Here is a 25,507-nt window from a genome sequence, read left to right on the forward strand (position 1 = left end):
TTTCAAAAGGGATATTTGGTGGCCACCCTGTTACTAAACTAGATTTAAGGGATTCAAAACAATTTGCGAAGACAAAATGACATCTGTTTGTTTTTGATTTTCCTAGTAACGGAGTGATTTTCAATCTAGTATTCATTAAAAATTTGTTGTAGGTCTCGATCTCTCCCTATCTCGATGGTCACTTCGATATCGAGATGTGGAGAGGTGACTGTATCAATATTAACTGACTTAGCTACGTTTTTACATGTAATCGAAAGTCATTTTTTATTTTTAATAACAATGAAAGTGCATATGAAAACACATGTAAAATCCTAAACATACTGGGATGCCGGAAAGTGAGATACTATGTGAAATTGTTTGAAATAATAGCATTTTTAAATATTGGAATTTCTGCTTGATATTGAGTTTTCAAATTTTATATCACTTTCCATTTGAACAACCTCCACCTTATTATCAAACGTATACCGTTTCAAATATTTGTAGAGAACAATTTTTAAAATAAAAAAAAAAACGCTATCCAGCTTTTTACGAGCGCTAATGGCTGCCGCCCACATGCTCGCTTTCTGGTAGGGATTGGTCGATTTGACGTCCGCTCAATGTAAAACGACCCAAGCCAAACGTCAAATCGACCGATCCCTACCAGAAAACGAGCTTGTTTGCGGCAGCCATTAGCGCTTTTAAAAAGCTGGATTATTTCGATAAATTTTATCTAGTATTTAACTTTCTGGCAGGGTCTCAGAAACAAATTAAATAGGACATATTTATAGTTCTGTGGAGAAAATTTCAGCCCAATTCAGCTTGAAACCGAACCAAACTTGATCATAACAAGTTGAGTATTTTGTATGTAAATCGATATGCGCTTAGGTGACCATCTCCTGGGGATTCTATGTCAGGCCATTTTGCAATTTTCACTACTTTCTTGTCTCAAGTTCTGATAATAAGTCAAATTCCAAACAGCAGCAAATTAAAAAGTTTTTTTGAGGACTTGTAATGTTCAGTAATTGATCATCCTGTCGAGAAATTTGAGCGATTTTGTTTTTTTGAGAAATCAATGTTTAAAGATGAGTGATTGGAATACAGTCGAATTTCGTTCGTTGCACTATCTTTAGATGGGCTTCGTTTTAATTGGGCTCCCGTTAGGTGGGCTATGGCCCACTTAAAACAAAGACAAACGTCACTTTTTGACATAGAGCTTGATTTATCAAGCTCAGATGATTCATTGTGGCCCTGGATTTCTATTGTATTTGATATTTTGACAGCGGAAAACACAGCCCGATTAGTGAAAGTATTTCACTAAGAGGGCTACCGGTTTAGTGCAACGAACGAAAGTTGACTGTATTTGGAATTTAAGACAAAACGTTTTTATTTTTGCTTTTAAGACCATGGTTTGTTGTTAATAGCAAATGAAAAAGACATTTCACTTTTATTAACCCTCTAATACCCAACCCCGCCTTTAGACGGGGTACACTTTGGAATTTTGTTTATTTTTTCGTAGCTCGGAAATCAAAATGATTTTATTTTTGGCTTATACCTTGAATCATAACACGCATATAAGAAAAGTTTTTTATGACTTTTGAAACTTTTTTGTATTTTTAGAAATTGTTTGAAAAATTGCATTCTTATATAACCTACAAATGCTTGGGCTTTATTTAACGTGTAATATAAAAAATCGTACCTTTTATATTTTTCTACGATTAACCTATCACAAAAGAAGAACCTGGTGGTATTTAAATCATTTCAAACCTGTTTTTCCGTTAGTTACACGGAAAATAAAATACGCTTTGAAAAAAAATTAAAAATTTAATATTTTTGAAAATACCGTAACAATTTAAATTTTTATTATTGCCAAAAATCAACAACTAGGAAAGGCTTCAAGAAAAAATGAAAAAAGCTAGGGATGTTCAAAAATAAAAATTATAAAAATCAAAAACAAAAATTTAAAAATTTGCGAATAAAAATAAATAAATATCCAAAACGTGTTTAGAACGATTTTAGATAACGAAAAATAATACTTAAATCGAAAATAAAAAATTGGGTATTAGAGGGTTAAAATGAGAATGTATTATTGAACGCAATTTCGGATTTTGATATTATTTGTCGTATTGCTCGTGAAACTTCGAATTGGGGGGTATGATTCTTAAATATAACTAGCCTTTCGATCAGATAATACCCAAGGAATCAAATAGCACTTTAATTCGCCTTGCGTGCTAATATAGTGATATTATAGAGCTATCAACATACTAGTACCCCTTCCGGTTCATATTACGGACACTTAAGACGTCAGCAAAGTATAACTCGCCAAAAAGCATATAAAATAAATATTCCATATGATTCCTCTGGTTTAACGAGCCTTGAAAACACTTAACTTTCGAATGGTGGTTGAAGATTTTGAATCCGTACCAATAGTTTTTAATAAATAAATTTATGTAGCTTTTTCGTGATTCGTATTCTGGACGCTTCCTCACTTTTGCCTAATATTCCGGGCACAAATTCCGGCAAATTATGAAAAGCAATAATAGAAAATCCAAATCATCAATTGAAATTGCCAAACTACTAAAGATACATTTAAGATAGTAAGGCATATTCATGAAAAATGATTATAAAAACGAACCTCAAAAGTTCTCACTTTTAAACGGCAAAAATTGAAACATTTCGTGAGGAATGTTTTCCAAACAAAGTAGAGTGTCCCGAATTTGAGACTGTCCGTAATATGAATCGAAACGGTATACCATAATTCCTATAAATAAGAAAGTTGTGTATCTTATTTTAATGGAAATGTGAACCACCCTAATTTTGAATAACACAAAAAAATGTGCCTTTCTAATACAAACACCTTTGTAGAAGATAATTTAATTTAATGTTCCATTTTGAAAATCTGAATGCAGCTTTTTAAAATGGAATGGCAGTATTTTAGAGTTCTATAATTACGCTGTACATCCTGCATATGAAGACATCTTCATTTTCCTAGCCATAAAAGTTTATTACGTTTGCATTAAAAACAAGTTCTGAAAAATCACAATCACTGTAAAAGTTATTCATAAAATCCAAAAAAACGTTTCCTCGTGTAAATAATTGAAAACTTATAAATCAGCTTCTCCTACGATTTGGCCACGAACTGATAGGAATAGACTTATTTACTTACAGTACCTTCACCGTTGGTATATTTACTCTACCCTAGCCTTATCAAAGCCATGAATAATTATTGTAGACAATGTGATTTATGCGAAGAATTCTGCTCCATAGGCACAGATGATTCATTATAGGGTATACTTATTCATTCATTCATTGTACAATGCAGAGGAGCAATGACAGTATAGTACCGTAGAAAAGAGTAACATTGGTCAGCGCGGGAATATTGGCAAAATTTCCAATTAATATTCTCCGTTTATTTTTCGTTGAGGTGTATGGAATTCAACGACGACTGGATTGAATTGTGAGAAGAATTGAGAGTATCTCTCACTTATCGCTTTCTATAGTGGTCACGATATTGATGAATACTATTCATCAATGTTTATTCGGGTTATCCACGCGGAGTTGCTCCGCATAAAAATCTATTAATTTTAATGATGCCGTTTTGAACAAATCACCCGACGAGCACAAAACATGCTTCACATCGACTGCTATCGGCTGCCGAGATAAAACTTGGGGACATTTTGAAACGCAGATCAAACTTTCCTGATTTCACCTCAATATTTGCATTAATACACTCAGACCACATCAATATATGGAGGAGTTACATCAATCTATTATTATATTATATATATCGTCTATGGCCGCTTATGACAGCCATGACCCGCAGCACACAATGAAAACCAATTTATCATCTTTTGTTACCAGTCTGATTAGATTGAGGAATACACTGCATGATAAAACCCATCTAAGCAAGCTATCAAACTGGGGGGTACTATCGCTATCAGATGTTCGGGAATTACTTACTGCTTGCTTTGACCGTGATTTGCATTGCAAATGAGAACGGATCCTAAAAAGCCTGTCTTGAGCACAAACCTCTTAATATACGGTATTTTCCCTTTTTCCAAATCATGGCTTCAATCATATGATACGGTTGTGATCAACCTAGTCAAACTTTCATGGCTCAAATGGCTTTTGCGAATGGAATTAGCCGGATATTACCTATTTCATAAATATTAACTTGCAACGTTTGCTTTCAAAAAATGCTTTATTCACAAAGAAAATATTGAAACAATTATCTTAAGCTATCCTACATCACGGTACGCTTATAAACCAATGGTTATTGAAACTATGTGTAAGCTCATGAGATGAAGAGTTATTGAACTATCTTTTTCAAAGTTCCATAACTGCATTGTACAGCCTGCTGGCAAGTTAGCGATAGAGATGATTCATAGTGGTGGCGTCAAATTTACTCGACGAATGTACATTCAGCCTCGGTGTCGCAACTTCAGTGCGCATGTGCGCATATATATTGCTTTTTATTCTACTACATCACAATATGTATGGAACAACCACACTAAATTTTACTATCACATGTCTGAGTTTTACCGGCTTGCGTCTTTTCATTAGTATAAGCAAACATACCGCTGATGTATGCCAACATTGTTTGTAGCATCCTACTTGTTGCATTCGCATGATTATTTTGTGGAAAGTCAGTCATATATTAGGGAATTGCTCAGAAGTACACGCGGCCATCCCCTGAGGAAAGGAACAACCGCGGTTTTGCTCCTTTTAACTTCATTCTTATAGGAGATAACATGGCAGTGTTTACTATAAGAGATAATTCTTCTTCTCCATGGTTGTCACGGGAAGGATTTTTGTTAGTGAGAAGGGATTCAAATTCTTAATAAAGTTTTTGTAGGATGCTAACAAAAATCGAAACGATAATAGATCAGTTACTTAAATGCTTTGGAAAATCACCGAAATGGTCAGCACTTACATTGCTCATAAGATTTTTTTGTATACTATGAAAGATTCTTGATTTATTTTACTATTTTTTTTCGCAGAATGTGCTTGGTGCAAAGCAGAACTGAAAAGGATGTCTAATATACAAAAATGAAAATCCCTGATAATTCCAGGTTTTTCCAGCTTTTAAAAAAATAAGGTTCGAGACATTCTCCAAAATACATAAATTATTGACGATTGTTTTCATTTTAGATGACTAAAGATTTATCATCAAAGATTTCGGTGTCGAAACACTTATACAGAAAATCTAATGATAAATTTAAAAGTATTTTTCAATTCAATAAAAAAAAACTGTTTGTTCTTAATCTTTCGATCGATTTTGATAAAATTTTCTGGAAAATTCACAAGTGAGTGTTTTGTTACTCATGCATTGAAAATATTTGAAAATATCGAATTTGGTTATTGTTTTGGACTTAGGTCCAAATGTGTTGGGGTATCCCGAATTTAAATGATGTGGAAATTCAAGAAACCTTATCAATTATTTTTTAGAATTAGTGTGTGGCAGAATGTATCAACTCCTTTAGTTTGGAGAATATTACATACAAATACGGCATGTAACGGTATGCAAAGCAAACTTGAATGCCAATCATGTAAAAACTTGAGAAGAAGGCTCTATTCTGGTTGGGTCGTAGGGCCAAATAGAAAAGAAGGCATTTGAGAAAATTTATATTCTATTCTGACCGAAAAATCATGTTGTTCAATGTTATTCACTCGACAACTGCACAAGAGGTCCCAAAACGGTCATGGCATTTATTCACTTCTGAGCAGAAAATCATGAATTTTGAGCCGTCGAAAGGTATCAGTGCATGATATTTTGGAAATGTTCCTCTAGGAATCCTACCAAAACCAATATTCGGTGTGTTCCCGGAACGACCATAATAGTCTCCAAACTGAAACATGTGATACATTCTGTCAAGTATGTCAATGTAACATTGTTTTTATTTTATTTTTTAAATTCCGACAAAGTTTCTTGCATTTCCTACATAATTTTCAATATGAGATATCCTAGGTACCCCAACAAATGGACCTAAATCCAAAACCATCACCGAATTTGAATTTTTCATTATTTGTGATTTTTCTTGTAAATTCCATCAAAATCGATCGAAAGATTGCTAAGTTACAGAATTTTGAAACTTCGATGTCGGCACCCAGTAATGTAAACGGTAATCATCAAAGTCAGATATAAGGTAAATAGTCTATTCTAACTTAAGAAAATAAATAAGCCTTTTTCCCTTAAAACGGGATTCACATTTACGGACATCAGCCACGCACCCAGAAAATTTCTCTGAAGATGTTTGGCGTTTTGTATTTTTGCATACATGATAACTTAGGGAAATCAGGGCTGATAGTGACTGACCTTCTTGGAAATAACAACTTTAGAGACCACTTAGCTAAATAAAACAAACAAAAAGATACCCAACAGGAATCACGACATGATAGTTTGATTCCTGATTGAATAAGAATTTCTTTAAGAATATCTCAGACTTTTTTAAATTCCTCGTGATATTACGACAAATATAACTGCTCGTTTGCTGTAGATTTCTTTCAAATAATACTCCAGAAGTTTGGTTTGTGATTTTTCACGAACTTTCTAAGTAGTTCTTCTAAGAATTTCTTTTAAGATAACTTCATTAGTTCAATCTGGATTTTTTAAATCAGAAGTCAGTTTCATTTTTCTAGAAAATTTATCCATCTATTTTCCAGGATCCAGGAATTCCTCCAATTGTTTAAATTTCCCAAGGAAATCTTCAAAGAATTTCTACAATATTTCATCAAGATATGTCTCCAGGGAAAAGTCAAGGAAATTTTTCAGATTTTTTTGAGGACAACTTTGAAAAAATCCGCGAGGAATTTCTAGTAAAAATTCTAGAGAAATCTCTGATGTAACTCGTGTTAGTTCTAGATATGCATTGATGAATTTCTATGATGATCTCTGACAGAAAGAGTTCAGAGGATTCTTGATGACATTCTTTCTAGGATTTTCTTAATAAATTGCTATGATGATTACATATAATAGAATCTCTGAATAATGTCCCACAAGATTTTTTGAAGAAATTCTGGCAGTATCCCTGAAGAAATTATATATTAATGGTCGGAGCAATAGCTACTCGCAGAGAATTAACAGCTATTCAAATCAATTAATATTATTAATGTTTTCAATAAACCTTTTCAATTTGTTACTATAAAAAAATGCGTTGAAACAACAATATTTTTTATCAGAATAAAACACAAATATTGTTGAAGCAATCCTTACAAGAAATTTGTTGAAACAACAAATGGAAAACTTTACATTAAATGATGGTTTTATTTGTTTCAATTTCCTTCATTGTTAATTAAATTAATCATGCGTAGAACAAAAACTGGCCCGTCATTTTGGTTTTGATTGGAAACAGCGAGAATGTGAATATTTCTAGTGCGTTGAATTAGATCAAAGTGCAAGACGTGCAGAAAATGTTTGTTTAAGGAATTCAGGTCATCGATTTTTTTATCAAAGTTTCGGAGTACCCATAAACTATAATCTCAGCTATTTGTGGTAAGTTTTGGCCTTTCTTTCTAAATTTTTGTTTTCACTAAAAATATTTCAACTATTGCAGTCAACTCCTACACTAGCTGATGGTTTCATCCTATTGCTTTGTCGCGGAGCGGATAATGCTCGTCCTCCAGTCAAATGGATTATGGAGCAAGTTTCATATACTTACGTAAAATAAAGTAGATTTTTAAAAGCGATTATCGTAATTTGATTCATTTAAAAACGAGGTTTCAGGGGACTGGGAGCAACAAAGATGGATTTTTATTTCAAACAAAAACATTTTCACATAAAAAAAACCTTGGTTTTTGTTTCAAAAAACGATAGGTTTGATTTTAATGCAAAAAAATGTCAAAAGGAAAAAAAAGTTGGATCAAAAATTAATTTTATTGCGCCACATAAACCCAGCTGTCAAATTCAACAATAAATATTTTTAAACCAAATTACGAGTGGTTATTGAAACAATGATAGGCAATTATAAGCCGGCAAATAATACAGATATATTGTTGTTATGATACAGAATATATTTGATTTTAAAAATGTTTTCTCTGCGTGTATACTAATTGACATTATATTAACTGGTGTAGGAATTACAATGAAGATGTGATTTGAAAATGTCATTTGAAAAGAAACTTGAAAAATGTTTGAAGCGCAGCAATAATGTTTTAATGAAATGCTGGAGAAATGCCGATTTGTGGATCAATTCCTTAGAGTAATCGTTGATGAATTTTAAAAATAATTCTCATGAATAAAAGAAAAAAAAAATGAAGTAGGAATCATTGTAGGGTCGATGTCGAAACGATTTTTTTTTTCAAAAACTTTGGAATATTCCTTTATGAAAGAGCTCCAACAGGATCTGTGGGAAATCTCCTTACTTAACATTAAAAATATGTGGAGAAAATCCAGGGATAATTGCTAGGGCTTTTTCAGAGTAATCTCTGTGATAATTACTGGAGGTCGTAGCGGTAGAAGGATTTTTTGGACCAAATTCAAATGAAATTCCTCCTAGCATCCTTTGAAAAATCGCTGGAAGCATCCCTGGGAAAGTTTCCAGGGAAGAAAGAAAGAAAAAGAAGAAAAATATTATTAAACTGAGGTGGGAACCGAGAAAAATATTAATAAGAATTTGTGGAATAGTCGCGTAATAGCCTCTGAAGGTTTCTCTGAACCTCTGAAAAGCTCAAAAATACGCTTCAATGAGGAAATATTCAAATATCAAAGAATGTTTGCTACTTTTTGAAATGGCAGTTGGTCTGAACAGAGAGACCCAAATAATTTCCTATTGGAATCCTGGACAGATAGATTAAGAATTTCGACTACTGATGCTTATTCTGTTTTTTTACTACTATCTTGACTGGTCATTGATCAATGGCAAAGTTCTTATTAGGTCCCTAACGAGATCGGGTAGTATTTATAAGCAATTTTTTGTTTGAATGTCGAAAACCAAACATAGCTGTCACAATGACCCGCTTGTTCTCCTACGCCCACTCGACTGAACATGTATATCCTGAAAGAATATCTAAAAGATCGAAGACCTGGTCTAAAAGTAATTTGAGCAAACTTTCAGTTCTGACAATTCCTAAGTTGGCTTAAAAGATTTTCAGTGCTGGTCTCTTATATTTTCCAAATAATCGCTGATAGGGTGCAGAGCTACTTGAGCATTTTTATGATTCACTTTGGCATGGGTGGTTTTTCTCGGCCGAACTGTCTGAAACTTTGCAATAGTCCAAAACTCTTTATGCAGTCCTTCGGAAAGCCCAAGCAAGACGGTTCGTTCTCAGGACGCCGAGAAGTTTTGCAGTTCGCGTTGTGCGAAAAGATATTCGTGTTCAGTCGCGGATGGATTACTAACTGGTGAGATCGTTTCATGCTTAACACATAACCCATTTTTTCAAAACAGCGTCACTTTAATGTAACTTCCAAACAAACTATGTGTGGTTCGTCACTATAAGTGTCGGCATTATGCCTGTTTTATATGATTTCAATAAAAATATATTTTTCTCTTTTTGCCATTACTAAATCATCTTTTGATTGGTTCGGCATTATGGATGTTAATGTATTTGTTCAATCTTCTTCCAAACACTTTTCACCTCGAGACAAAAATACAAACATACTACAGTAATGACCCGATTTTGTCAGCCCCCGATTTTGTCTACCCCCGATTTTATCTACCCTCGATTTTAGCACCCTTTTTGACCCGATTTTATCTACCCCCGATTTTAGCATCCTTTTTTCCCGATTTTGTCAGCCTAAAATTTGTATTTATTTTAATTAGACTTAACACATCTATGCTGGCAATATTGGGTGCATAAAGTCAATTATGACCTTGGCCACGTCTATACAATCATCTAAAGATCGAATTCTTGAAATTTGAAAATCTCAATAATTATCCAAGAATCTTATCAATGTTACCTTGGATTACGGTACATAGAAAATGGGAGTAAAGAAATAATGTTTATATTAACGAAATCGTAAAACTCAGTCTTTGAGTTGAAATAAAACTTGAAACCAGTCGAAAAATTTTATCCCGATTTTAGCTCTTTCCCGATTTTGTCAACCCTTCTACCCCATTACCCCGAATCCCATTACCCCGAATGACATTAACCCGAACGCCATTACCCCGAATTCCAAAACCCCGAACGACCCATCACCCCGAATAACATTACCTCGAATTCCAATATCACATGGGGAAATGTCATCAATATCATCATGTCAAGATAATTGTAAATTCGGGGAAATAGCATTCGGGGTGATGGAATTCGGGGTAATGGTACATTCGGGGTAATGGATTTCGGGGTGATGGCATTCGGGTAAATGGCATTCGGGGTAATGGGGTAGAATCATATTTTTCTTTTTTCGCCATTACTTAAGAATATTTTGAATCGTTCGACATTATGGATGTAAACGTATTTTTTAAATCGTCTACCAGAAACTTTTCATCTCGAGACAAAAATGGAAAACTAGTTTTAAGTAAAAGTCGTATTTTTCCCCTTATCCATGGATCGCATCACCGACCAAAGATGACTCACAGATCTTTCCCTGACTAATAAACACCCATCCCGTGATGATTGTGGCGATGCAGAGATATTTTCGGTTTCTATAAGCAACGATCATTGCACCCAAACATTTCTTACCCATCCCAACTGACTGTAAGGACTTGGCCGGCGCCGTTATTGATTTATAATATGAGATCTGCTAAGAGGTGAACTTCGAGAATAAGTGAAAACTCCCATCCATTATTCATTTAGATCGAAGTGCAACTCTTACCAGTTCCGACCAATCACGGATTATCAACCATTGACACGTACAGTCAGTCTATGCTATGGTATGCTATATCTGTTAGATCAAAACTCCTTCAAAATTAAATCCGTTTGAAACTCAGATTTAAAAAAAAATCTAAATTAATCCATAAATAGCTTGAATTAAATTTTTAAAATTTTAAAAATGTTAGATTATGTTTGCATCAACTAATGTATAACATATAAAAGCAAGCAGGTGGTGCTTTTTTATCAACACAAAGCAATTCATAAGCAACACTGCTGGTAATGTCGTACCGAATATGTGCCAATTTACTTCTTAATCGTTTTCGAAATTTTGGTTGTTGTTTTAAATGATCTCCTTCAACACTCTGGTGATAGCATGGAAAGAATTATATTGAAACTGAGCTAATATGTAGTTTGTATTTTGTGTAAAAATATGAACATGTTTTGGATGCAGATAATGGCAGCGAGCATCTCTACGAGTCGCATTTACGCAAATTAATTTGACAAAACACATTCATATCAAACACAAACTTTATTCCAATGGGTGATTGTGCACTAAACAGGCTTCAGTGGCAAACTCGCCAAGGAAAGCCTATACAATAAAGATAACTAATAATAACTAAACAGGCTCGCCTACTGGTTTGATTGTTAATTCGTGCACTTGTACATGTGGAGGCGTTCCCAGTGCATATAGAATACCGTGAGCAATATCTTCCGGCTGCAGCATTGGCATCGTACTGGTTTCGAAACCACCATAGACATCACACATGTCTACCATTGGTGTTTTAACAAATCCGGGACTGATACTCTAAAAATTAAAAGTAACTTTAGAATTTTTGAACATACGTTCCGAAATGTTACATTCTACTTACGGTTACTTTTATTTTTGTGCCAGCGTTTCTCAACTCGTTACGCATCGTTTCGGTAATAGCAGTCACTGCAAATTTACCCGCCGGGTACAAGTTGGCACCAGGATAGTTCGGCACATTATGTCCTTCAATGCTATTGAGATGGAATATGTGCCCTGCAACGTTTCTTCTCTGCATTGATAGAAACGCCTCCCGGCTACACAAAGCCAGTGCCAATACATTCACATCAAGTGATTGTCTCAAGGCAGCAGTGTTGCCAGCTTCCAACAGATCCACTTTCTGATACACGCCAGCGTTGTTCACGAGTACGTCTACGCCTCCGAATTTTCCTTCAACAAACTTAAACGCCTCCATAATGCTCTCCTCGCTGGATACATCACATTTCAGTGCATGTAGTCTGGCGGCGCTTTCCATTGGAAGAGCCGTTTTCAACGATTCTACCTGTTCAACTCTCCTGGCCAACCCAACGGTAATCATTCCGGCCTTTGCCAATTCCTTGGCCGTTGCTGCTCCAATCCCGGAGCTGGCTCCGGTTACGACGGCCACTTTACCCCGCCAACGATCCATGATGTTATTCGTTAGACAACTAACGATCGACTAGTTTACAAGATAATCACATTGAGGCTGTGATGCGATAGATGCTGCTACTATTATCATGGCGTGATGTTGTTGCACAGGAATGTACAACTATAAATCTCACTTGTTGAATTAGTAATAATTTGAAATTGTGTATGTACATACACAGATGGATAATATTTTTGGTAGTGTGGAATTGGGAAATAACTTGAATGAAGGGGCTTAAACAGCCGTAGCAGTAACATGTAATTCACCAAGACCATGGCTAAGAATTCTAGGTTCGATTCCCACTGGATGAGGATGTTCTGAGGTTGGACATATTTTCAACTTCTCATGACATAGATTATTTCAGTTCTTGCCATACAAAATACAAATGCAAAAATAGTCAATTGGAGAGGACAACTTTCAGTTAATATCTACCCGAGCTTTATCTGATTTCAAAAAAAAAAACATGAAAAGTTCACTATCGAGTTATGGGACCCTACTGAAAACAACATTTCTTGGTTACTAGGGTTAAGTATTACTTGGGCACTTCCATTTCTTATTTAATTTTTAATTATTAGTTGCTTTTTCGAAACAAGCACTCCCAAAGTTGTATTATAATTTGACTCATTAGCCAATATGAAGAACATTTTGATTTTTTCAGCCATAAAAAACTACATATCACCATTGTGAATTCGTTTTCCTAATTTGAACATCACAATGATTACTAATTTTGATATCATTTATTTTAATGCTGCAATATAAGGAATAACTAAAAATATTTTGATTTATTTGATTAAATATCAAATAACTAAATAAGTTTTCAGTTTGATATAGTCTATCAAAATTTGTTATTATTTTGTTTATTTTTATACAAAATGCTGATTTCATATTTTGTTATGATTGTTGTTAACTTGATACGAGTATAATCATATTTAAATACCATATACGATGATATCACAACAACAAAATTAGTTCTTAGTCCCTGCTTGGATATGGAAAGTGCTCATTTGATCTTATATTTCTACAGGGATCAAAAATTCTCTCAGTTATGTCTCCAGAAGTGCTCACAAGAATTCTCACGAGCATAAAACCAAAAATTCCCTAAGGATTGTGTTTACAAATTTCTCCTAGAACTCTTCCAACAACGTCGTTTCCTGTTTCTTATTTCAAAAATTTATACGAAAAAATGCACGGATATCGATTTAGCTGAAATTTGGCATGGTTTTTAATTTACATTTATTGAAGTTCAAGAGTATGCATGCATATCATGATATCTAGATTCAAAGAAAGAAGAAAAAATTAGATGAGGTGAGGATTTTTTCAGATTTTCTTTCTCAAAATTATGTGAAGTATTTAATGACACTTTATGGAAAGCTTTAACCTCCTTCTATAAGATATATTGAGGAAATAACAACTAAGTGTACTAGTATGTGCCATCCATCGAATCATTAAAATTTAAAAATTTTCTCCCACTGGTTTTATGATAAGCTCGTGAACCTGCACGTGAGGGGGAGTTCCCAGGACATATAAAACAGCTTGGGCAATGTCTTCGCTTTCCAACATAGGGAACTCTTCAGAACTATGCAGCCCTCTCACTATCTCAGTTTTTACCACTCCGGGACTAATACTCTGAAAAGCGAAAAAAAAGATAATCACCTATTATCACAAAACAACAGCCCATACTCACGGTCACTTTGACTTTGGAGCCAAGCTCTCGCATTTCATTTCGCATCGTTTCAGTGATGGCTGTTACTGCATGTTTGCTCGCCGCATACATATTCATATGAGGAAAGTTGGAAACCGTATGTCCAGCGACGCTATTAATATGTATTATATGTCCGGCAACGCATCGTTCTTTCATCGATTTGAATGCTTTACGACTACATAGAGCTAGTCCCATCACATTAGTATCCATAAGATCTCTTAATTGTTGGAAATCATCATCGCATAGTAGCAAAGTATGCTTAACTATTCCTGCATTGTTAACCAACACGTCTACTCCGGAAAATTTCCGTTGGATCTCTTCAAAGGCACTAGAAACTGATTCTTCTTTCGATACGTCGCACTTCAGCGCATGCAATCTCGAAGCAGCCTCAACCGGTAGATGCTTCTTAAGTTCTTCAACACGTTCAACTCGGCGAGCCAAACCGATTACTACCATACCGGCATTGGCCAACTGTTTTGCAATAGCTGCACCAATGCCAGAACTTGCTCCGGTTATAACGGCCACCTTACCAGCCCAACGTTCCATATTTGCTACAATCCTGATACGTTTGTGATGTCTGTCTCGATCGAGAGCACTCGGATCACTGATCTCGTGCTTCCTGAGAATAATATTATCAACTCATTCTGCTAGGGGAAAAGCACTAATTTTCGACCTACAAGAATTCTGTTCCAATTATCGGATTTTTATACAATATAAGCCTAAATCGTATGAATGGGTCGAAAATTAATGTTGGGTTGAACATTAGTGCTCCTCCCCTATGTGTTGTATTTATGATCCTTGTGCTAGCGTCGGTGTACCCTTGAAGTCGACAAAAAGTTTTTTTACGGCCGTTTTGCTATCTGTTTGATCTAAGTAATATTGATTCACAGCTTTATTTTGTTCAAAAACTGATCGAAATAAATGGTTTAGATTAACATTTAAGCTCTCTTGCACCTGTAATATACATATTCTTACAAAGAAAGAAAAAAGAGAAGAGAAGGAAATAATATTCTTACAATAGTAGCACTACTAAGAGAAACTATTTAATTTAAGATAAAGAAAGAATTAAGAACTTTTTGTTCACATCAATAGAAGGCTTTTGATCAATTCTTCAATGGAAAAATGTAGAAACTTTGTAAAAATATCATTTTGATTTGTGTTTTGCCCACACCGTGAAGATAGAGCTATGTACCATAGGATAGGATAGGAACAGAACATTGAAATAGGCACTTATGTTATGATATTTCGTAATTTTCGATTTCTTTCATAAAACCAAGAAAAAAAAAGCTTTCGAATACATACACTATATTCGCAGACAGTCGAATAGAAAATCCCAAGAATTGGTAACGTGAAAATATCACTAAATTGCTGACAACTTTATAAACTGTTCAAGTTTTCAAGTGATCAATGAGTTTCATTATTCAAACTTTGGACTATAACACGTACATTGGAAAAGATTGATAGATTCCAATTAACCATGAAATCAAAAAATTTGTACATTTTATATATTTCCACAATCAATTTGTCACAGAATTAGAGCATGACGGTAGTACTTTTACTTCAAAACTGTTATCGTGTTTTCGTATTTCTCTATCGCTATACTCATGCAAAAGTGGTCATTTGACAAAAAAAGATTTCAGATAATAACTGGGGATGTGCTACTCATAGTTTGTTCCAATCATGTAATTGCGATTCTTATTGAATTGTTATAATGGAATAGCAATCTTTTCGTTGGCTTTTTGCATCACTTAGCAAGAGCGCAGCCAGGTTTTTCAACAGGGGTGGGGGAAGTTTGAGCGATCTCAAAAGTTCATTTACTGATGTCACATAAAACCGATCATCATGCACACCCTGTCATGAAACGTTTAACTCTTTTCATCTATGTAGTACATCCCGTCTAGGTAGAAGGGTTATTACAATAAGCAAAGCAGAGCCCGAAAAGCGTCAGGGTTCAATTTCTAGTTTCAATCTTAGACAAACTAAAATTATAACTTCAACTATCAACAGAAAAAATATCATCAACATGATTTTATTTTTATCTAAATTAGCGTTCATCCAAAATTTTCAACACTGTGCAAAGTATACTTCTCAAGTGCTATGGAGAATGTATCTATTGTTTAGCGAATTTACTGTCCAGTGATAGTTTGTTACCTTTGTCAGCGTATCATCACAAAAAAATCGGTTGCAAATTAGACACATTGTTTGAAAACTATGTCAACAAGCACCTTCCCATATTAACTAGTTTTTTTTTACTGTATGAAAGAAACATTAGAAAGAGATTAGACAGGATTTTCCAATCGATAATCGATACTCTGTGTGAAACAATGAAATGATTAATTTTCATTCTTAATTCAGGGCTTTTCAAAGCAGCGCCAAATATTTCATAAATCTAATTACGTCAGTTCATGATGATGATGCTCCTGTAATTTGGTACCTAAAATAATATAATAAAATGCAGTTATTTGAATAAGTAAAATACATATAAAAGAATTTATATGGTAAGATATTCAAAACAAATGAGGTGAAAAATTTTGACAAATGAATCAACAAACTCAATTCATTGACTACTAAGATCAAACCATAAAAAACTGTAGGCAAGAAATGTCAAAATAAATTCACCCCCCGTTAGCTAGCTAGGTCCAGAGGGACCTCATAAAGAATTTTGAGCGAATGCATGAACGTATCCCTAAAGAGACTTCTTGACGAATTCTTGAATTAATTCCTGAAAGAATTCATTTGAGAATGACTATCATTTATGCTGCCGACATTATTGGCAGAAACCTTTTTAATTCTATAACCTTGCAAAATCTATTTGTAATTATTGATCACACCTTCGAATGATCTATGGCAAAATCTAACTCTTCACCAAGAATTTATCATGATGTAATTATTTTATAAATATGAATGCTGAATACTTTCTTTTAGAACTTCGAAAACAAGATTAATTTCCGTTGCGATTTTTCAATCGGACAGGGGGTAATGCGCCCTTCTCTTCCCTAGTTATGACCATGCAACTGGTAAATCCATTGCTTACAAGAAATGATCATTGAAACACTGACGACTAACAGGTTTCTTGGAAAACTTTACTTTATCTCAAGAACGCTGCAGGCTGCTTCTGCCCAGTAATATCGACGTACTCTATATAAGGAGTGTATCGGTAAGTAGTCGCAAACATTTCAAACAAACTCAGAAATATTGAATTGAGTCCACAAACAATTTCATGATTAATACTACCTTACAATATATTTTAAAGTGCTGTAGCGGCGATAATATTTAAATAAAATGAAATTTTGTTTGATAATTCATCAAATAACTAACAAATAGCAAAAACAAACAGGATCTTTTAAAGAGAAAAAATGTGTGAAATTTCAAGAAAAGTTATTATTTTTTTTTATTTACACTTCTCATGGCATAGTGAGGAAAATATATTATAGAAATTTTGAAGAAATGTTTCTTTTTAAACTCAAAAAACGACAAAAGCAGATTTTTAAGGACCTCGTTTTAGGATGTTCTGTTTAAACACGACCGATTGAAATGAAACAAAAATTTGTTGAATTGGAAAAGTTCCCATACACAGTTATGAAAAAAAAAACTTAAGTGGAAAATGGTACTCCATTTGACAGAGCTTTGAAAATTGATTAACTCAAAGTTATTTATTTCAAACAGACCTAATTCCAATAAATGATTTTTTTGACAAAAAATTAAATATTTAAACATTTTTACAGATATAACAACTTTTTCTTCTTTTTTCGTTTGATATAGATTTTGTTTATACTGGAAATTATCAAATCTTCAGAAGACACTTTAAAAATGTCATCTTGTGCAACTATGCGCTTAAATATACCGTTTTGAATATTTGTGACTACTTCTCGGTACACTCCTTAGAAAGTACAATGGACCTGCCTTGCTTTATCTTTTACTAAGAATAGGTTAAAAGAGGTCAACTCTATATTGATTGCTAAAAAGACTTTTTTATAGTTTCATTCACCACAGTTCGTTACAAACGTATTTTCTACGGAAGTGTCATAAATACGCAACAGCCGTGCCCGTACGTATTTTCAGCATTGTTGCTGTTTAACAGGAACTTTAGTGCCATCTATGAAAACGACATCACAACTCGTCCCCTTGATGCTACAACTAGATAACTCGACAACTTAAATTTCGAACTATCCATCATTGAAAGTTTGTTCGCTTCACAAGGTTAATCACATTGAATAAGATTGAAAAGTAAACTTTGACTTGTTTAATTTAAATCACGCGCTTATGATTAGTGAATGTCTTGCAGAGTTAATAAGGATATATATTTCGACAAATTGAAGTCTTAAAATCAAGATTTCGAGTTATCTGGCATTAAGGGGACGAACTCTTTTGCATTTTTGCCAAATTTCTATCCAAAAATTCAACAAAATTGGGATACCGGAATCCTGGTGAGGAAGATAAAGAGCACGAAGAGCCTTTCTCTTGATACCCTACAGATAATGTTTTCTAATTAAAGTCAACTTTCCATAACTCGATATTCCTTATCTTAATATCGATTTGTAGCTTGGGTGGAAATTATTTGATCAAATTGGTTTAACCCCCTTTCTACACACTAAACTCTTACGGTGATTTTCACCGTAATCTCAACAGCTGAACAGTTCGGTGAAATAAAACACCGTAATTCCGTCGAAATTTTACGGATTCCGGTGATTTTTCACCGAATACTGTAAAAAATTCCCGTACTTCGTTAATTTATTTCACCGAACTGTTCAGCTGTTGAGATTTTACAGGAATCCGTAAAATAATTTAAGTGTGTAGTTTTGATTTCAAGTTACGCTAATTTAGATATCTCAGATTTCATTGGAATTTGTGGACTTATACCATCGAAATGTCATAAATTCAAAACGGACAATCCATCCTCGACTGTACACGCATTTTTTTTTTGCAAATATCTGTTTTCACTGTTCTTTCATACTGTTAACAAAAATCCCATGTGTATCAAATTACTCAATTGTACTTCACGTCCACCGCAACATTCCATATCTAGCCGTAACGATACGAAAATTCACCTATTTTAATCAGTTGCTTTGTGTTATCTCTCTTTCCTTTACAGTAAAGTGCTCGAAAAACTGCCAAATTTTACGCCGGTGTGATCGCCGCACAAATCAGTTCGGATTGAGACGAATCATTGAGCGAATCCTAGCACTGTGCGAAGTAAACCAAGTTATAACAAATTGATAAATTTTTGAAAATGAGTGCCCCTTCAGCACCAGGAGGAGGGTATGCTCCGTACGCACCGTACCCTCCGTCGGACAATACAGCTGGTGGATACGCCCCACCTTACCCACCGGCAGGACCACAGGATGGCGGAATGGGTTATCCGCCAGGGCCTGGGCATTCGCCTTACCCACCGGGCCCACCAATGGAAGCATACGGAGCTGTAAGTACCTAAAGTTACTAATGCGGTGTGGTATGGCTTGCTAATATCAGTAAATTATTAATAAGTACTAGAGAGTGAACTAATCTTCAACTGTTTCTGCGTTATTGGTTATTTTGTGAGCAATGTTATAAATTCTCGCGTTCAGTATCATAAGGGCGTAACTGCAATGATCGATTTCTCTTCATCGATTTTCTCTTTAGCTAATAACTTGGCCAAGCGATAATTTTTAACTGATATTTTGGATTCAGTATAAACTACATTTCGTCCTTTCTCATGCTGCATCGTAAAATGTTATTTTGATAGATCGGATTTTGTGTACTAATCCAAAGAGAAAATCGACGAAGAGAAATCGATCACTGCAGATACGCCTATATGATACTAAACGCGAGAATTGTTATAAATGTAATAGTGCTTCAATTGCTTTTCAAGTAAGAGACTTTCACTCCACATTCTATATAATTCGATTGAGATTTAGAAAAGTGATGATCAATTGTTGGTTTTAGACGTGAAAATTGTAATTTTTTGTTTGATTATTAGAAGTGCGCAACTTTCTTTAAGATTTATTAACCCTTTTTCTGTGTTTGGGGTCAAACAAAAAAAAACGCAAATCACTTTGAAGGGCTGTAACGAACCGGTTTACAATTTTTTTCACACGTTGTTGGCGCATTTCCGCAAATTTTCTGATATGCGCAAGGATTTTTTCAACTATCTTGAAAAACAGTTTTCGAGAGTAATTTTCATAAAATATAGTTCGTTGTCTGTGCTTTGGGGTTGTATTGACCCCAAATTCAAAACGCTGTAACTTTGCGAAATTCAAATGGATTTTCGATTTCTCTACAGACTTGGAAAGAAAATTAAATTGAGTTTTACTAAAAGATTGAAGAAAAATTTAAAATTTAAATTTATTTAAGACAATTAAAAAAAAAGGGTTCATTACGGGGAGGGGTTATTGTGAAAAAAGACCAAAAACAGCGAATTTTTAAAACTTTGGACGCTTATACCTCAGAAACAGTTATATATATATCGGTGAAGATTTGCGTCTGGGAAAGGACAAACATAGTATACAATAGTGAGTTGGGAATTTCATCACATGATGGCGCTAGCTTGGAAAATGCTACTTTATGGAGCTTATATATTTATTATGACGTTCTATATCTTAAGATACTGATGATTTGGAAGAATGATTACTTCAGCAAAGTTGCTCAATGAATCAAGGGCTATGAGCTGCATGTCTGCTTAACTCAATAAATTGCCACTAGGACTGGTGAGCATCAAATATTTCAAACTTGTATATCTCAAGTTTGAGTCTTCTACTTGTGTCTTTGACAGTTTTGTTCGTTTGTTCGACGGCTACAAAATACTTGTTCAGTTCGTTTCATAAGTTGCCAGTAGGAGGAGCTAGTGAGCATTATAATTAAAAATCCAACTTTTCCAATCTGATTTTTCTGATCTGCATTTTAAAAGTTTTAAATTTTCAATGCTCACTAGCACCACTAGCTTGTTAAGTTCAGGACTATGTGACTGAATATCGTAATAGCACGTAGTTCTGAACCTAACACACAATGTTTATGAAAATATTGGCATAATAGCTGATGTGCTTCGTGAAATATGAGTTAAAAATGTGTGATACTCACTAGCACATCCTAGTTGTAGAATGTGGAACTAAGCAAATATGTAGTGTATAGTCTTCAGACCAAGGACATCAATATTCCAAATCATCAACATTTGGAATCATCCTAAGATCTAGCTACAGAACGTCATAGTCCCTTAGGGGAATTAGAAAACCTTGTTTGTTTTAGCTAACGCTATCATGCGGTGAAATTCCCAACAAACAAATGAGTAATATAGTAGCCCTTTCCCTGTTGCAAATCTGCACCGAAGAAAGAATAGTTTTATATATAACATTTTCTGAGATGTGAACGTCCAAAAATTCAAAAATTTGCTGTTTCTAGACCTTTTTCACAATAATTCCTCTCCACGATGAATCGTCGTCCTTTTGAATTTTCTTATATTATTTGTAGACTCCAATTAATTTTGCTTTCCAAAACTGCAGAAAAATCGAAAATCCGTTCAAATTTGGCGAAGTTATCGCGATTTGAATTTGGGGTCAATATAACTACTTTTTTTATAAACACAGAATACGTAACTCTTTTCTTTTTTGAACAGACAGAAGTTTAAGGGCTGTGGTTTCTAGTAGTAGATCTTCTTCTTCTTCTTTCTGGCGTTACGTCCCAACTGGGACAAAGCCTGCTTCTCAGCTTAGTGTTCTTATGAGCACTTCCACAGTTATTAACTGAGAGCTTTCTATGCCAATTGACCATTTTTGCATGTGTATATCGTGTGGCAGGTACGAAGATACTCTATGCCCTAGGAAGTCGAGAAAATTTCCAACCCGAAAAGATCCTCGACCGGTGGGATTCGAACCCACGACCCTCAGCTTGGTCTTGCTGAATAGCTGCGCGTTTACCGCTACGGCTATCTGGGCCCCTTCTAGTAGTAGATGAACTCCTTAAAATTCTAAAAGATTAAGGTTTTGAGGTAATGGGATACGCAGATGATGTGGATATCGTGATTAGTGGAAAGTTTGATAACACGATTTCCGATCGGTTGCAAACTGCATGAACTATTATTATCGAATGGTGTAGAAGTGATGGGTTAAACGTAAACCATTTTAAAACTATGATCGTGCCTTTTACCAGAAGGAAAAAGATAAAGCTTATACAGCCTTTTTAATGGAGTTCAATTCAAGAAGTTAAACACCTTGGAATTACTTTGTATAAGAAATTGAACTGGAACTTTCATCTGAACAAGGTTACACGGAGAAAACAGACAACCCAAAAAATAAGTTCTTTAAACTCAAATTTGGGTAAACTGCTTTTAGTTTTTACCCTCGGTTGGGTTGTTTTGCCACTCCCGCAACAGCAATGTTGTCAAGTTCAATGGAATAAGCCAAATTTGGGTTCTTTCAAGTTTACTTAACCCCCCTTTGTCACACTTTTTGTATAAGTCCTGCAAAAATGTTGTAAGACTTGTCACGCTTGGCCTGACCCCTTCCCCCCCTTGGAGCATGACATAATTTGTGCATGATCCCACTACGGAGACTTCGAAAGCTATCGCTGAGTAGATTTTTTTTTGCACTGAGTTGTTTGTTTCGCTTTTGTCATACATAAACTACCTAATGATAGGTATATGTCAGTTAACCCAAGTTTGGGTTATCCCACGGAAGAGCCGAATTGGGTCAAAAGAAGTCAAAGTTTGGTTGATTTGTGGCTCCGTGTATAACTAAGGATAACACGGATACATCCAAGCAAGCGAAAACATTCATAAAGCCCAGTCTAACAAAAGCCCGGGCTGTACTAAATCTGAATAATGGAAATCTTAGGGTAATAACCCAAGACAAGACGTGTCAGGTCAAAGTACAAAGATGAAACCATTTGCCTGTCAAAAAAAAAAAAAACACTTCTCATTGGTCGTTTTGACAAAGGCCTACTTTCACATCGTGGAGTTGGATTGCAACAGGGCACTTTGTTGCTAGCCGGGCTGTGTTGTTAGTTCATAAATTAGAGTTTTTATCAAAAGTTTAGAAATTTTACATGAAATCTTTTTGCTTCAAATATATTTGATGTTAAAAACCAAATTATGCGCCTTCATATTTGAATTTGTTTACAAGATTTGCTTAAAAAAGATACTGGTAGCTCTGGCTTTTGTATCGTCTAGGTGAGCGACTGAAAAACAACGGGGCAAGCTAAAGAGCTGTCACGTCCTGTCCTAGGTAATAACTGGCCCAATAACCAGTCACTGCCCATCTTAACCTTCCAGTCGTCGCATGGTTTGACACCATCAGAACCACCAAGCTGCTGTTGTAAACGAAAAGCGAGGTTTTTTCATCAGTGTTGTGCAAAATAAAACAGCGCGACGACTGAAGTGTTAATCACCTTAAAAAGATAGGAAAAAATCCTTTGAATGTCGTTTCTGTCAAGCTGAAAACGAAACTGCCAAGCATTTACTCTGCAATTGCGGAACATTGCTTAATCAAAGAATGTCAACATTATGAAAAGGGTTATATAGTCTTTGTAAAGCTTTTAGATAAACAAAGGGATATGCGCTACATGTTTTTATTCCTTTATTGGTATCATTCAAAACATAACATTCATTTCTTATATCAAAGTGTTCTGTTTAGGAAACACTGTCATCTGCATTTGGTTTTAAGTCAAGCTATTTATAACATTTAGTTTAGCTTATTAGTTCAAATTTTTGGCACTTGTAGGCGCTAATGAACATCAAATATTTCGAACCCATTCTAGTTGATCTGCATCTTGATGTACCTGACTTAAATTATTTTACGCACTCCTCTAAGTGACGAAATGAAATTTTAGTAAAACTTCAATCAAATAATATCAGACCAAACACACATTTTTGTCGAAATACCTACAACTAACATATGAGCATTTCGATTTATAAGATTTTGAAATAGTGTCTAGTGTCCTTTGGATTCTGAAATTAAAACTAATTAGTCATCACAGCATCACATAATCCTATGCCTATCAAACGACTTTAGCAAAAACTCCAACCTTCCAAATTTCCGTTCCAAATACCGTTAGCCATCTATACTTAGCTAGCGCAACTAGTCAGATGATGAGAGATTAATTTTTTCACGCATCCATCCCATGCCGCTGGGGGGGAAATGTTTTATTTTCCTGATATAAGACGGTTAACAGTTAAACAGTTAGGTGGAAAAGGTAGGAATATCCATTCTCTTTGTTCTACATACGTTCGTTTTTTGTATTATTGCACTCCTTTCATAAAAATTGAGATATGGCTGGTAGGAGTACTAGTTTGAGGTTGGAAAACTAGGATATGTGAGGTTAGTTTCATTGGAACTTTCGCCTGCGCGATTTTTGCGCTTGAATAAAACACGTTTCGGAACATTCTCCGCTGCCTCTAAAAATACCATTGGATAGTGAAATGAGTTTTCTACCATTGGATTTCATTCAATTTCATACATTACTTCACTTAAGCAGTGAAAATAAATATATTCTTCCGAATGTTTTGAAACCATGAATGGGTTTGACATTGCTTTCGGAAACCATCATCATGACGACAGCAGCACACCTCAGCGGACGAATTGTCGTCTTGGAAGCGAATAACAGTTTAAAATTTATCATGCTCATTTACATGCAGGGATTGAATCCTGAGAAAATTGAGAGAATCTCTCGCGTATCGCTCTCCGTAACTATCATAATATGCTGCACATTATGAGAGACTGTTTATCGTATACTGCTACAACTTCGATCAGATTTCACGTCAAATGTTTCAATTTTACGTCAAATGTTTCAATTTTTGACGCTCTAAAGTTCTCATTTTCGAGGCTCGTTTTAATAAATACACAAATTCATAATTTCCAACTGCCTCAGACCCTTATTTAGTGAATTGACGATTCAAATAGAAGGTCTGACTTTTCAATTTATGATGTTCATGAGCTGTCCGGAATTCAAATCAAAGTGTCCGGAATATGAGGCAAAAGTGAGGAAACGTCCGGAATAAGAGTCATGAGAAATCTACATATTTTTATTAATTTAAATATGTTTATGTTGCGGAATCAAGATCTTCACCCACCAATCAAAAGTTAAGTGTTTTGAGGGCTTGATAACGCTAAGGAATTATATAGAATGATTTATTTTACATGCGTTTTAATAAATTACAGTTCACTGAGGCCTTAAGTGCCCGTAATATGAATCAAAACGGTACCGTTTTCATTCATATAACGGACACTTAAGGCCTTAGTGAAGTATAACTCAGCATAGAGCATACAAAATAAATCATTCTGTATGATTTCTCAGCGTTATCGACCGTCGGAAACCCTTTACTTTCGAATTACCAATTCGAATGGTGGGTAAAGAATACGCTTCCGCAACTTGACAAATTTTAAATAAATCGAAAATTGTGGCCTTTTCATGATTCTTATTTCGGAAGTTTTCTCACTTTTGCTTCATATTACAGACACTTTGATTCTAATTCCGGACAGCTCATGAAAATCATTAAAAGTCCACCAGTTGAAGTCGTCAAACCACTAAAGAGACGTCGAAGGCAGTTGGACATTATGAGTTTGCATAGATTTTTATGGAAAAAGCTTATTAAAACGAGCTTCGAAAGTGATAACTTTTGAACAGCAAAAACTGGAACATTTCGTGTGAAATTTTTCCCATACAAAGTAGAATCTGTCCGTAA

General features: G+C 34.8%; 3 protein-coding genes across 7 annotated transcripts in view; 1 reads left to right on the plus strand and 2 right to left on the minus strand.

The window, feature by feature from the left end:
* Nucleotides 1–25,507, plus strand: part of LOC5573678 (phospholipid scramblase 1) — a 62,584-nt gene that overhangs the window by 21,759 nt on the left and 15,318 nt on the right. For all 5 annotated transcript variants that reach the window (XM_001660950.2, XM_021842507.1, XM_021842508.1 and 2 more), the window contains one exon: nucleotides 18,953–19,279. In XM_001660950.2, coding sequence (XP_001661000.2) covers nucleotides 19,091–19,279 — 189 coding nt within the window. In that variant the 5' untranslated portion in view covers nucleotides 18,953–19,090. The remainder of the gene's footprint in view (nucleotides 1–18,952; nucleotides 19,280–25,507) is intronic.
* Nucleotides 11,134–12,445, minus strand: LOC5573680 (farnesol dehydrogenase-like). The gene is made up of 2 exons (XM_001660952.2): nucleotides 11,598–12,445; nucleotides 11,134–11,533 (listed from the first exon to the last, which is right to left on the minus strand). The coding sequence occupies exons 1-2, from the start codon at nucleotides 12,159–12,161 to the stop codon at nucleotides 11,345–11,347; spliced, it is 753 nt and encodes a 250-aa protein (XP_001661002.2). The 5' UTR covers nucleotides 12,162–12,445; the 3' UTR covers nucleotides 11,134–11,344.
* LOC5573679 (farnesol dehydrogenase-like) lies at nucleotides 13,465–14,478 on the minus strand. The gene is made up of 2 exons (XM_001660951.2): nucleotides 13,843–14,478; nucleotides 13,465–13,784 (listed from the first exon to the last, which is right to left on the minus strand). Exons 1-2 carry the CDS (start codon nucleotides 14,404–14,406, stop codon nucleotides 13,611–13,613), a joined length of 738 nt encoding a protein of 245 aa, XP_001661001.2. The 5' UTR covers nucleotides 14,407–14,478; the 3' UTR covers nucleotides 13,465–13,610.

The sequence above is a fragment of the Aedes aegypti genome, chromosome 2 (genome assembly GCF_002204515.2).
Source record: "Aedes aegypti strain LVP_AGWG chromosome 2, AaegL5.0 Primary Assembly, whole genome shotgun sequence".
Lineage (NCBI taxonomy): Eukaryota > Metazoa > Arthropoda > Insecta > Diptera > Culicidae > Aedes > Aedes aegypti.

What these genes read in the sequence shown, in the direction of transcription:
- LOC5573679 (XM_001660951.2), bottom strand. Translation starts at nt 14,406, where the DNA reads ATGGAACGTTGGGCTGGTAAGGTGGCCGTTATAACCGGAGCAAGTTCT. An exon ending in GCTCCAAAGTCAAAGTGACC is followed by an intron (nt 13,785 to 13,842) that starts GTGAGTATGGGC and finishes TTCGCTTTTCAG; the next exon opens with AGTATTAGTCCCGGAGTGGT.
- LOC5573680 (XM_001660952.2), bottom strand. Translation starts at nt 12,161, where the DNA reads ATGGATCGTTGGCGGGGTAAAGTGGCCGTCGTAACCGGAGCCAGCTCC. An exon ending in GCACAAAAATAAAAGTAACC is followed by an intron (nt 11,534 to 11,597) that starts GTAAGTAGAATG and finishes TTTAATTTTTAG; the next exon opens with AGTATCAGTCCCGGATTTGT.